The 14,194-nt window shown below is 33.7% G+C and overlaps 1 protein-coding gene across 1 annotated transcript; it reads left to right on the top strand.

Moving 5' to 3' along the window:
• Nucleotides 1-2,178: 2,178 nt before the first annotated feature.
• Nucleotides 2,179-6,040, top strand: NPH3 (Phototropic-responsive NPH3 family protein). Its single transcript, XM_028224914.2, has 4 exons — nucleotides 2,179-2,663; nucleotides 2,940-3,009; nucleotides 3,111-4,415; nucleotides 5,144-6,040. The coding sequence occupies exons 1-4, from the start codon at nucleotides 2,551-2,553 to the stop codon at nucleotides 5,687-5,689; spliced, it is 2,034 nt and encodes a 677-aa protein (XP_028080715.2). The 5' UTR covers nucleotides 2,179-2,550; the 3' UTR covers nucleotides 5,690-6,040.
• Nucleotides 6,041-14,194: the final 8,154 nt, after the last annotated feature.

Below are 14,194 nucleotides of genomic sequence, written 5' to 3'. Positions count from 1 at the left end.
CTCAAATGGCACCAAATCAAATGTATATAACTTTTCAAAACAAAGTGGACTAATTGATTTATAAGAAAACCATTAAAACTAAATGGATCAATATTCTCCCATAGAGGATTTATGGATAAATTTTCTAAAACAAAAATATACTCTTCTAAAATTCAAAAACAATTTTTGAATACTTCAAAACGAAACAGAGCATAGTCCTCCACCGTTAAAACAATGGTCCCTACAAACCAGTATTGTCAATCTTGAAATTGCCTCAAAGGGCTAGTCATAAAAGTTTTTGGGACCCTTATTTCCAGACTTTTCTCAGTATTGACAAGGTTGTGTTTGTGGCATATGCAATGTACCATTTGTTATGCATAAAGTACAACAATAATTCATCATCCCAACAAGTCAGGATTTGAATGCAGATTCCCACACAATTGAACTAAACAGCTAAGGTGATAAATTATGGGTTTGTTTGGTTTTAAATTAGTAGTGGGAGTAAAGAAAAACAAAAAATGAGAAGAACGCATGTTTTGTTGTGCTTCTGTTTTCTATTATTTAATTTTTTTAGCTATTTTTGAATTTTCAAAAAATGTCTATATACAAAAAAGAAAAAGTATTTTTAATGTTTCGTACAAAATGAAAAAAAGAAAAAAAGAAAAGAAAAGATGTTTTCTAACTTTCCTTTGTTTTTGTTTATAAAAACACAAAACACAAACAAACAAGCTAAAAACAATATATATATATATATATATTTTCCTCACATTGTTGCAGACCTAAATAAAACATGAAATTCAAAATTTCTCAAAGATACTAATATATAGAAAAAGAAAAAGAAAAAAATAAAATTAAAGATGGAAGGTTTTTTTTTTTTTTCATGTCATTCTTCATGATCCTCTTATTTTTATCTGTGTTTGCATAATGGTTTTTAAATTTTATTTTCTTTCCCTTCACAAATCAATGAGAATCTAATTGTACTAAAAATGAAAAGGATCGGGTCAGATTGATTAATGATAATTCCAAACTTCAAAAAATTTGATGACTAAGTTGAATGGTGGGTCAATTTAGCGTGAAAATGATCAACCATTAGCCAAATAAGCCAATCAGATTTCATTTTTGTCAATTATGGGTTCACATAATAGTTGAGACACTCATTCATGTACTTGACCAATCATTTTTCGTTGTATTAATTGATATTCTCACTTAGAAATGTAATTCAGCCAATGCCATTAAAAGCAAATGGTCCAACCTCCTCAAAACTGGGTGGCAAGTTAGTAAAATAGGAATTTCATCCAATTTGGTTTTTTTAAAAAAAGTTTCACTATTTCTCTTAATGTTTTGGGATTGTAATACATTTTGGTATTGTTTGGGAAGGGCTAAAGTGACTATTTTAGTCACAAAAGACAAAATAGGCTATTTTAATCACAAAAAACAAAATATCACATCTAACTCATAATCATTACACTCTTCTCTCACAAAAAAAGTCAAAAAGCCAAAAATCATTCTCAAACCAAATTTTTTAACCCAGGCCAAGATAGCAAAAAAAGCCAATCCACTTCTTTATATGCTATAAATATATGAAAAAGATAAAATGATACTAGGATTTAGAAAAAACCAGATATATACAATCTTATTCTTATATACGTCGAATTTATATTTGTATTTCTAATCCATGATGCCTAAGATTTGAGAAAGGTCAAGTTTATACAGTATTACTCTCATGTAAATAGAATGTTTATATATATTTTAGTTCATGATGGCGAGATTAACAAAACAGTGTTAAGATAGAAAAAAAAAAAAAAATAGAAAGGAGCTCAAAGAATGGCAGATGAATGATAATAGAGAGATTATCTTCTTCTTCTTCTTCTTCTTCTTTTTTTTTTTTTTTTGGTTACAGGAAAATCCTCTCACCCTCCCGCAGGTCCAAGACAGCGCCTCATGAGAAAATCACCAAGGTGTCCTGTTGTCCGTTCCGAGTAAGAGATTATAACCTGGAAGTTTGTCCCGACTTCTCAAGGCAAGATTCGATTAAGTCAGGACTCGCACAGCGGGGAGCATTAAACCCACACCAAGTAGCTGATTAGGCATCCTTGAGGTCCAACCTCCTAACTAACAGTGTTCGCCTAGAAAATTGGCCCCAAAAAAAATTAAACTTGTAACCTTGGGATTTAAACCCCAAAACCTTAGCACAATGCCACAACCCCTTGGGTTGAGAGATTATCTAAATATCCAAAGCTAAAGAAAAAAAAAAAAAAAAAAATGAAGAAAATGAAAGGCAAAATGACCCCCAAAAAAACAGTAAACAGTGATGCCCATGACTTCACAGCCTGTAAGAACCCTTGAAAATCTGAGAGAGAAAGCCGACAATTAGAGATAATTCCAAGCAATCCCATGTGGGATTCATCCTTTTTCACTCACTCATCTTGATCATCATCCCAAGCTTCTGTCTTCTTGTTCTGCTCTGCTCACTTATATTCTCTCTGTTCTTCCCCTGAACTCTGAACCAGAGAGTGTCACTTTCCTGAGAAATTTCCCTGTTCAGATTTTCTGGGCTTTTTAGTTTCTGTCATGTGGGATTCAGAGAGCGAGTCAGCTGGAGGAAGAGATTACAGCAATGGAGTCCTCACTTCCAGCAAACATGCTGTAAAGACTGATGGGTTTGAGCAAAGAGGCAAATCTTGGTATGAAATATTGAATATATTCTATTGTAGAGCTAGTAATGACTTTTGTTTTGTTTGTGTTTTTGTTTTTGGAATCACTAAGAGCAACTTAGAGCACATGAACTTCTCAATAATATTGTCTGTAGTTCTCAAATGTAAATAGGTGTTTTGAAACTGATGTTCCAAGTGATTTCTTGGCTCAAATTGGAGATTCTAGAGCTAGTAATCACTTTTGTTTTTTTGTTTTTGGAATCACTAAGAACTTCTTAATAATCTTTTGGCTCTCAAATTTTATAGGTATGTTGCAACTGATGTTCCAACTGATTTCTTGGTTCAAATTGGAGATTCTAGTTTCCACTTACACAAGGTAGTTATTTCTCTCCAAACAAAATTGAAATTCACGCTTCAAATTGAAAATTTTATCACCAAAAATGGTTTTAATTCAACTCTCTCTCTCTCTCTCTCAAGTATCCCCTGCTTTCTCGGAGCGGAAAGATGAATAGAGTCATATATGAATCACGAGACGCAGACTTAAACAGAGTACTTTTAGATGATCTTCCCGGAGGACCCGAGGCTTTCGAGCTAGCAGCGAAATTCTGCTATGGAATTGCTGTCGATCTCACTGCAACAAACATTTCAGGCCTAAGATGTGCAGCAGAGTATCTAGAAATGACAGAGGACTTGGAAGAAGGCAATCTAATCTTCAAAACTGAGGCGTTTCTCAGCTATGTCGTCTTATCATCGTGGAGAGACTCAATTCTCGTATTAAAAAGCTGTGAAAAGCTTTCTCCGTGGTCAGAAAACCTCCAAATCGTGAGAAGATGCAGCGAGTCAATTGCATGGAAGGCTTGTGCCAATCCAAAAGGAATTAGGTGGGCATATACCGGGAAACCCCCAAAAGTTTCAAGCCCAAAATGGAACGAAATGAAGGACTTGAGCCCGAGTAGGACTCACCAACACCCAGTCCCTCCTGATTGGTGGTTTGAGGACGTTTCGATTCTTAGGATCGATCACTTTGTTCGCGTCATTACAGCGATTAAAGTAAAGGGTATGAGATTTGAACTGATTGGAGCTGCAATAATGCATTACGCGACGAAATGGCTTCCTGGTTTGATCAAAGATACGGCAGGGATGGTAGACGAAGGAAGCAATGGCAGTAACAGCAATGGAAGTAGTAGTAGTAGCAGCTGGAAAGGCGGGCTCCATATGATCGTAGTGGCGACTAAAGACGATATCCCAACCGTTCAAGCGAAAGATCAGCGACTGATCATCGAGAGCCTGATAAGTATTATTCCGCCGCAGAAGGACAGCGTGTCATGCAGCTTCCTTCTGCGGTTACTGAGAATGGCGAACATGTTGAAAGTGGCTCCTGCTTTGGTAACCGAACTGGAGAAGCGGGTTGGAATGCAATTCGAGCAGGCAACATTGCCTGATCTTCTCATACCGTCTTATAATAAAACCGAGACTTTGTACGATGTCGATCTTGTTCAAAGGCTTTTGGAGCATTTTTTGGTTCAGGAACAAACAGAATGTTCAAGTCCTAGGAGGGAGTCATTTTCGGATAAACACATGTATGAAGGGACTCAAAGGGGTAACATTGGTATTCCAAATGCCAAGATGAGAGTGGCAAGGCTTGTGGATAGCTATCTTACAGAAGTTTCTAGAGATAGAAATCTCTCCCTGACCAAGTTCCAGGTCCTGGCTGAGGCCTTGCCGGAATCAGCAAGAACGTGCGACGATGGACTGTACCGAGCAATTGATTCCTATCTCAAGGTAAATTTGAATCGAATTCTGTGAGTTTTTCTAGTAACTTTTATTTTTGATCTAATGATTAATACCAGAGTTTTGTGTTTTTCTACGAAATATTGGTACATAGAAGGTGTGCAAGACAGAAGGTGTGAAAACAAACACAAACATATCTGTACATAGCTGATTATTAGAAATGCCGGAGACGTTAAAAATAACAGAACACCTAACTAGGATAGGTAAGACACGAAAAATAGAGAGGAAAACTAAACAGGAATTGTAAATCGCACGCAAACACAAGATTTATGTGGTTCATCCAAAACTAGGGTTCCGTATCAGTTTGACTATGATCCAAAAAGAGTTACAAAATGAGATACCCAACAAGGAACTCTTTAAAACAATGTAAGGATGAAAAGAAGACAAAAACAGAACAGTTAAATGGCATGATTCCTCTGTAAGTTTTTAAAGTGTAAAACAGTCATACTTCAACAGTAGAAACTGTATCAAGTCTCTTTTTGTTTCAACAGAATATTGAAATTAAACAAGAGAATAAAAAATGTAACTGTTTTTCATCATAACTAATGACAATGATGGTATGGTAATAATTGGGGAAAAAACGCCTGTTATGTCATAAATGATATTATAATGGTTCAATATTTTTTAGTTTTCACTCAACCTAAAAAGTCTGCCTTTGTTTTGTGAAACAAAAACATTGTATTGGATTGAAAGTTTGATTTGTTTTATGAAACTCATAGGCACATCCAACACTATCAGAGCACGAAAGAAAGCGCCTCTGCCGTGTCATGGATTGCCAAAAGCTGTCAATCGATGCTTGTATGCATGCTGCCCAAAATGAGCGACTCCCATTAAGAGTTGTGGTGCAAGTTCTGTTCTCCGAACAGGTAAAAATAAGCAATGCAATGGCCAACAATTCTCTGAAAGAAGCGGGTGAGTCTCAGTACCAGCCCATGATATCAAACAGGAAAACATTACTCGAAGGAACTCCACAATCATTTCAAGAAGGATGGGCAGCAGCTAAAAAGGACATTAACACGCTTAAATTTGAGCTCGAGACTGTCAAGGCCAAGTACCTAGAGCTCCAAAATGACATGGACAACTTACAGAGACAGTTTGATAAGATGGCAAAGCCGAAACAGTCATCAGGGTGGACCAGTGGATGGAAAAAACTGAGCAAGCTCACCAAGATGACAACATTAGAGACAAGTGAGACTAGCCCTCGGATGCCAAATGCAGAACAGACCAGAAAGGCACCTAGAAGGTGGAGAAATTCCATTTCCTGAGAACTAAGAGATTGCAAAGATGGATTACGTACATTTCAACTCTTCATCGCCAGCGTTACTTTTTTTTTTTTTTTTTATAATTTATTGATTTGAGTAAATTTGGGGGATTTATCCCTTATAGCAGTTGGTTCAAAAGTAGCTCCAGTCGTTTTCTGATCTGTTTTTTAGTCTTTTTCTTAGTGATTTCTGTAGTTCTTGTCATTTTTCGTTGTTCTAGAGTGCATAGTTTGTGTAAGGAGATGCCAGTGTTAACAAACACACTTCTTTTTTTTCTATCCTGGTAGATAAATTTGTTTGGTCAAACAGAAAAGAAAAGAAAAAAATAATGACAAGACAAACATTTGATTGCTAGTGACCTTTCGGCTATCAGTAATCTCACTGCACAAAGTGCACTAGTTGTTAAAATCATACTGTGATTCAAATCTTATGATTCAAGTCGATTCAAGCCCTATATGGTACAATTTGGTTGGATGAATTGACAGAAGGCCTGAATCAGTGGTGAATCAGTGAACATCATCGATTCTGCCGAATGGTTCTTTTTCTATTTTTAGCCCCTTTACGCTTTGTTATTGGAAAATGGTTTCTCAAAGCCTTTTAAGGTAGTTCTATATTATTCTTCTCCACTTTATTTCCTTTATCTATTGTCTTTAGACCCTTTGTGCTTTCAATCCCCAACTTTTAACAGACAAAGAATTTCTTCCTTCCCTCTACAAGGCCTCGTATTCAAATTTAACTTTAGCTTCTTATATATGATGGGCCTTGAAAACTCTGCTATTCATAGTGTTCTATGATTTCTTAAATTTTTTTTTTTTTGGCTTTTTTTTTTTTTAAAGTGAATCAATGCACACAAACACATGTAACACAGAACATCCGCATCTTTGGACATGAAGGCAAACACTTGGCCTTCTTGATGACACAGTCACCATTCATATTTTTACATGTCTATTTACGTCGCTCTACCTATTTCTAAAAAGTTAACCAATTCATGATTTCACAAAAAGAATTTCAATTCATGATTTGTATCTCGATTTAACAACTATGGAGTAGACTGACTAACAAGAGGAGCAGAACACATGGAAACATGACATGCTCATATGATAAGAAAGAAAGTATATAAAGTTGCAATGATCTGGCTTGAATAATAACTCTCTAACAGAAACATGCATGTTGTCATGAGACTCCTGACATATCTCTTCACAACCCTACTATTTGACTGAAAGGACATGAGCTTTTGATAGCAATCAGTGAGTCCATGCCTAAAATGGGCCATAATTGGGAAATGCTAATACATGCACCCCAATGAATATGGAAAAAACATGCACCATAAGATTTTTCAAATTTGATCCTGTCTGGCATATGAAGGCATTGTCCACATTACATGTCTTGTCAATAGGCTAACTGTAAAAGGAATTTTGAATGGCTAAGAGAGAGTTTGGAAGATAAATTTGGTAATAGTTTTGAAATAGTAACACTAGGACTCCAGCTTGTTTGTCACTATGTTCAAGGTGAATAGTGTTGGGCACCGTCCCTTGTTAATCACATGTTGTCTGTGGATTCGATATGGGTGTCAGGTATAGACATGTGTTAGTGTCGGACTCAAATACTTCTTAAGTTAAGGACACTACGGCAACTATTTATTTTAATTTTTAAGGGTAAAATTTATGTTACATAGACTCGGGTATGGGTGTTGAGACCCACCAAAACTCTAATTCAAGGTAAGCGGACATAGCAAAAAAAATATCATATTTCTATGCTTTTAATCTATTTTATTGGGTAACTCGTGTTTTATGTAACGTAGTGTCAAAATGGCATTTTACTCATTTTATAGCAATTATACAGCAAAACATACATATAGAGATAGTGTTAAATATAATTATGCGTATATAGCATTTTAGGTATAGAATGGGAGTTTAATACATAGTTATATGGTGAACTCGACTACTTATACATACTTGTTGGGTGTATGCACAATTAGGTATATTGGACACATATCCCATGCCCTTACGAACTAAAATATAGCATTTTTATGTATAAAATGAAAGTTTTATGCATAGTTATGTAGTGAACTCGACTATTTATACATACTAGTTGGGAGTATGTCCAATTAGGCATTATTGGACACATATCCCATGCACTTTTCCAAGTGTCAAAGTGTCCAATGCAGGTTCATCACAAAATAAAAAAATCCATGTAACATAGCATATTATCCCAAGGAACATTCACATATATCAGAGTAAATGATAACAGGGGGAAAAAAAAATTTGTTACTACTCATTGCATTGTTTCTCCATTTCTGATGTATAGCATAATGCATGGAATGTTCATACAAAGCAGATACCTAGCTTATGAATCTTGGAAAAACCAAGCATGCTTGTTTTGTTTCTTAAATTGCCAAGTCTATCTACTGGGGTCCTAGTTTCTGAAGGAATGACACATTATTGAAATGTAAACTTCAGTGATGCTAACCCTTGAGTCAGCTCTAGGACTTTGTTTCAGAATAACTCAAATGAGACATGGACGATGTATTTTTACATCCTATAGCTTCGGAAGATCACTTAACCCCATTCATCTTCAGCACAAAAGCACTCAATCAGTGAGCTATTACGCACTCTTTCAAGGGTGGTTGCTACTAGGCAAACCTCCTTCTAGTTATCTCTGCACCCCTGCCTCCTTTATCACTGAGCAATTTGAGAAATAGCCTCTCTCTCTCTCTCTCTCAAGCGTTATCTTTCTTCCTCTGCTTCAGTGGGACGGAGTAAAATTAACTACCTCAATCCCGATTCAACCATGCCAAGCAGCAAAAACCCAATATTTGTTTGGATTTGCTCATTTATTTTTATTTATCTATTTATTATAAGTAAGCTAGACTCGCCATACACAATTGTGTCCTAATTAGGTCCTGCTGGGATGACAGGAAATACCACAGAGGTTATCAGCTGGTGGTTTGGCTTCCCTCATTTATACCCTCCATTCTTATGCTGCTACTTGTTAGCACAGTTGGTGTAGAACACAACCAGTTTGAATCTAATGACAATCAAACACACAAAGTTAGGGCCTTTTGGACTCATCCCAGCAGAGTAAACCCCCGTATATCTGCAATCACTTGCAAATTACAAACATTGGTTAAGACTGAGAGACACTAGCGAGAGTCGAATCCAATACATCTAAGTTTATGGCTCGGACGTCTGACAGCCTATTTGGTTGGGTTGAAGAAAAAGAGGATGAGTGAACCATTCTAAAATCTCTATCTTTGGACTTTTGTTAAACACATTAGACAACAGTTTTCAGAAACATAAGAACATGCAAAGACTAGTTGCTCTGCTATCACAAGTAACAAGCCAAGTAAAATAAACACATCTATCATCAGTGTCTAATATAAATTATGGGATATGTAGAAGATCATCAATGTCAGACAACTGGTCACAGAGAAATCCAATATTATGTACCCCAAAAAAAAAATAAATTCAAGAGTCAGATTAAGTAGAATATAAACCATGTTTAAGAAACAAAGAAACGGATGTACCCAGTGCACAAACCTTCCCCTTAACGGGATCTAGGGAATGATTGATGTACGCAACATCCCGCAAGTGAAGAGGCTGCTTCCGCAACTCAAAACCATGACCTCCAGGTCACCATGGGGTAACTTTACCGTTACGCTGGACCCCACTTTTGTTTAGGAAACAAAGAAAGAAAAAGAAAAATAAATTATGAATTAGAGAAGGACCAAACCTTAGACAATAAATTCTGAATCCCCAATTTGATTTTGTGATGTTGGGTCTTGAAGAAAGAGAGATTGTGGGTTGGTAATGGAGGTGAACAGAAGAAGAATATGAGACATTAATTTGTATAAATTTTAGAAATGTATAACACAACCCATTTGATGAAGTACTTAAAATTATGTATTGTATACTTTATTTTGTTTTATTTGAGAATAAATGTCATTTGATATGTGCATTTTTTGCTTACAATTAATTTTTAAAAAATATATAAAATGAAAATTTGATTACCGAAAAGTTGAGACTGATGTTTTCAAGTTCTGCTTATCAATTTTTATTTTGAGCTCAAAAAAAATTTACTCCAAATCAAGTACTTGGGTTCAAGTGTTTTCCAGTTATTTATTTATTTATAAAAGTTTACTAAAATTAGTAATATTTATTCTATGTTACTTGGACTTAGATAGGATTATTGGATGCAAATGTATATTTTAAAGTCAGACATATCAAACTCTAAATTTTAAGTACGCGGACTGGATAAAAAAAAAAAATCTAAAAAGTAGATATGAATATGGAGATACGTCATCTAATTGGAAAAAAAATAATTTTATACATATGATTGAGAATTAATAAAAGAACTATTGATGTTCATAGACTATAAAAGGGAAAACATATATATATATATATACACAATTGGGAATTATTGAGAATCTATCATGATCATTGATCACGCATGATATAAAACCAAACCAAACCAAGTCTTATGTCTTATTAAATGGGGTCGGCTGCATGAATATTTCTTCTTCACTCGACTCTATCTAAGATCATTTCGTTAGTCAAATTAAGGAGAATCATGTCTCTATTTACTACACTAGTCCATGTCAATCTAGGTCTACTCCTTTTCCTAACACTACTATCTACCGCCATTGTATCGCATCTCTTCACTACTGCCTCTGTTGGTCTTCGTTGTATATGACCAAATCATATCAATTTATTCTCTCTCAACTTATCTTCTATCGGTATTACTCCTACCTATTCTCGAATATACTCATTCTTAACTCTGTATTTTCTAGTCTTGCCACACATCCACCTTAGCATTCTTATCTCAATAACACTCATCTTTGCTATATGTTGTTTTTTAATTGTCCAATATTCCATATCGTACAATATCACTAGTCTAGAAACACAAAAACACACATGATTGAAGCCCCGTTTGGTAGAGCTGTGGGAAAGTGCTTATAGCTTATGCCTAAACAGCTTATAGCTTATAACTTTCAGCTTAAGCTGATTTCCAGCTTATTCTTAAAGCATATCCTGCCCCACTCAAAGAATAAGCTGTTTTCTGACTTCCACAAAGCTATAAGCTATAAGCTATAAGCTAAACCAAACACATCAAAATAGCTTAAATTAAGCTGAAAGCTGAAATAAGCTGAAATTAAGCTGTACCAAACAGGGCCTGAGAATTATTGTAATAATTTGATTAAGGTCATACATTTTTGTGATTTGGGAACGTACTGTGATGATCATACATGATCCAAAAAACAAAAACAAAGACAGAGAAAAAATAATTGAGAATTATTGTAATAATTTGATTAAGATCATACATTTTTGTGATTTGGGAAATAGGATATATGCAGCCTTAAATTTATGACTTCTCAAAATATTCAGTTGATCCTCTTTGCTAACATGCACTTGGAAGGAGATTGTACCAAAATATTAGAGCCTACAAAAAAATCTAAGTTGTCTGTAAAATGCCAGATCAAATAATATATTTCAAGATAGATTACGATTATAATCCTTGAAGTCTAACACTTTTTTTCGTTTAACTCCTTAAAGTTTTAATTTTGTCAATTAAATCTTTAAAATATTAAATTCGAATCAATTTAGTTCTAAAGACAATATAAAAATAAAATATAAGTCCAAAAAGTTGTATAAAATTATAAAATTGTTATAAGGCCTGAATTTTAATTTATTGTTAATTTAATTATCCTCCGCGCATGTGATTTAGAATTGATATCAGAGTTTAGTTTCTCAGTTTTTCTAATATTAATATATGAGCATTAGATATACTAAAGAAATCGAATAAGATAATTTAAATAATAGTATTGCACTACAAATAATTATTGAACAAAATAATACTATAATCAGGTTACTAAGCATCATTTGAGAACATGTTATTTTAGTAACTTTTTAATTTTTTACAAAAAGATATGCAGAAAATTAGATAGATTAATGTAACAACTTATAATGACTTTTTAACTAAAATATATAATTGACAAACGAGACCTAAAACAACTTAACGAAAATCTTAAGAAATATCAATTAGAAATTATAAATGAAGTTCAACATCTATTACTGGGTGAAGGTAAACAGTAGGGGTGGGCGCGGGTCGGTTGCGGCCACGAAACCTCCAATCCGCCATCCGTCCGCCAGATTGGCGGATTGAAGAAAATCAATCCGCATCCGTCCGCCAATCCGGCGGATGTGGATTGAGCGGATTGGCGGTTTGGCGGATGGATGCGAATCGGTTTGGCGGTTTAAAATTTTATAAATTTTCAATATAATTCAACTTGTGCACTTCCTTAAAAAAAAAAAGAAAAAAAAAAGTATTACAGTCAATGACTTAAAAAAGTATTACAATCACTGTATGCCTTATCCAAAAAAAGAAAGTTTGAAACTTTAGAATATCACGATCACTGTATGCTTCATCCACATATTACAATCACAGCATGATTCATCCTTATAAAGTATTACAATCTGTGATTCTTAAAATATAATAACAATTCAAACCACCAAAACTATAAACAGAGCAGTAGTAGAGATTGAATGTCTCTATATTGTTACATCTACATATGTTTTTGAAAACAAAAACCAACCAGCATATATCATATTTTTTATTTATTATTTTTAGAGTTAGATTTAAAAACTAAAAAATATAGATGAATAATACGTTTATTTTTTTCAATTCAAAAATATATTCAAGTTGAAATTTTTTTTTCAACAGAATATTTAAATTCTTTTTCAATTGAAAACACAAACATAATATTTTATCAAATTGAAAATACAAAGTCTTATAAATTACTACAGGTGCTTGCGATTTGGCGGTTTGGCGGTTCGGTTGCGGCCAAAAAATCTTAAATCCGCCATCCGTCCGCCAAATTGGCGGATTGGAGAAAATCAATCCGCAACCGTCCGCTCATCATCACGCATCCGTCCAAAATGTGGCGGATCGGTTCGGTTCGGTCGGTTTTGACGGATCGGTATATCCGCTGCTCACCCCTAGTAAACAGTTAGCTCTCGTAGAAAATAATACAATAATTATTCTTATCATTCCCGGTGAACTCTCCAAGGAATACCACCAGAAAAATAAAAAAATAGATCTAAGTAATTATAGTCTAGATGAATCATAAATAATGAAAAAAAAAAAACCAAAAGAATAATGAAATAAAATATAAAATAATATTAGAATAAAAAAATAGATAAAATGGACAATTATGAATTAGAAGAACTAAATAATAGTAGAATAGAAATAGAAGAAGACCTATATAAGCAATTAGAATTAATAGTTAGAGCAAAATATACCAATTATAAAAATACACGTGTAGAGGATATTTAAATTAACAATAAATTAAAATTTGAGCCTGATCACAATTTTATATAACCTTTAGACGTATATACTATTTTTATATTATTTTTAGACTTGAATTAATTCGAATTTAATACTTTAGGAACTTAATTGATAAAATTAAAACTTTAAGAACTTAAATAAAAAAGATATTAAACCTTTGGGACCAGTACTCTAATTTATCCTTATCAATTACACTCCTCTCCAATGCATTATCTAATCTAATTAGTCCGCAAAATGTCAGATCAAATGGACCTATTTTACTAGTAATGTTTCTCTCCAATGCACTGAAGGTTATACATCAGCAATCAGAATTAATCAGTTAGAGCAAAATATATCAATTATAAAAATACACGTGCAGAGGATAATTAAATTAACAATAAATTAAAATTTGAGCTCGATCACAATTTTATATAACCTTTAAGCTTATGAACTATTTTTATAATATTTTTAGGCTTGAATTGATTCGAATTTAATACTTTAATAACTTAATTGATAAAATTAAGACTTTAAAAACTTAAATAAAAAAGATATTAAACTTTAATGACTATTACTGTAATATATGCTTATCAATTACACTTTTCTCCAATGCATTATCTAATCTAATTGGTCCGCAAAATGTTAGATCAAATGGACTTATTTTACTAGTAACGTTTCTCTCCAGTGCACTAACTGTGAGAGGCCAGTGCCCACTAGTTTCTCATATAGGGAACTAACATCTCATAGTTACTAAAGAGAAGCCTATTTTGTTTTTTGCATACCCAAATTTTTATACAAATTTTTACAAGCCGTCAAAATGATCAGATGATGAACATTGAGGACCCCAACATAAAAATACACAATAAGGCCTCATTTGGCCAGTGATTGTTTTAGTCAAAAAATCAAAAAATTACTAAATTAGTCAAAAAACTAACAATTCATACCAAAAAATCAAGGATTCTCTTTTTTCTCTACTTTTTGCACATCTTTTCGTAAAAAGTCAAAAAATCATCCCAAACATACTAGTTTTTTTAACTCATATTTTAGCCAAATAGCCAAAAAATTATTAAATTAGCCTGTTTCCAAACGAGGCCTAAGATACTCTCTCAGCAGAGAAAATTACTCTGAAAATCATCAATATTAGGTCCCCACACAAAAATAAAAATACTGACAGCTTTTAATAACATG

Source organism: Camellia sinensis, chromosome 12, assembly GCF_055761805.1.
Source record: "Camellia sinensis isolate YWXY chromosome 12, ASM5576180v1, whole genome shotgun sequence".
Lineage (NCBI taxonomy): Eukaryota > Viridiplantae > Streptophyta > Magnoliopsida > Ericales > Theaceae > Camellia > Camellia sinensis.
This window is presented reverse-complemented; position numbering and strand designations above follow the sequence as displayed.

Bases quoted from the DNA above. Each gene is read 5' to 3' on its own strand.
- NPH3 (XM_028224914.2), top strand. From the start codon at position 2,551: ATGTGGGATTCAGAGAGCGAGTCAGCTGGAGGAAGAGATTACAGCAAT. The intron at 3,010-3,110 runs GTAGTTATTTCT...CTCTCTCTCAAG, and splicing joins CTAGTTTCCACTTACACAAG to TATCCCCTGCTTTCTCGGAG. The intron at 4,416-5,143 runs GTAAATTTGAAT...TGAAACTCATAG, and splicing joins CAATTGATTCCTATCTCAAG to GCACATCCAACACTATCAGA.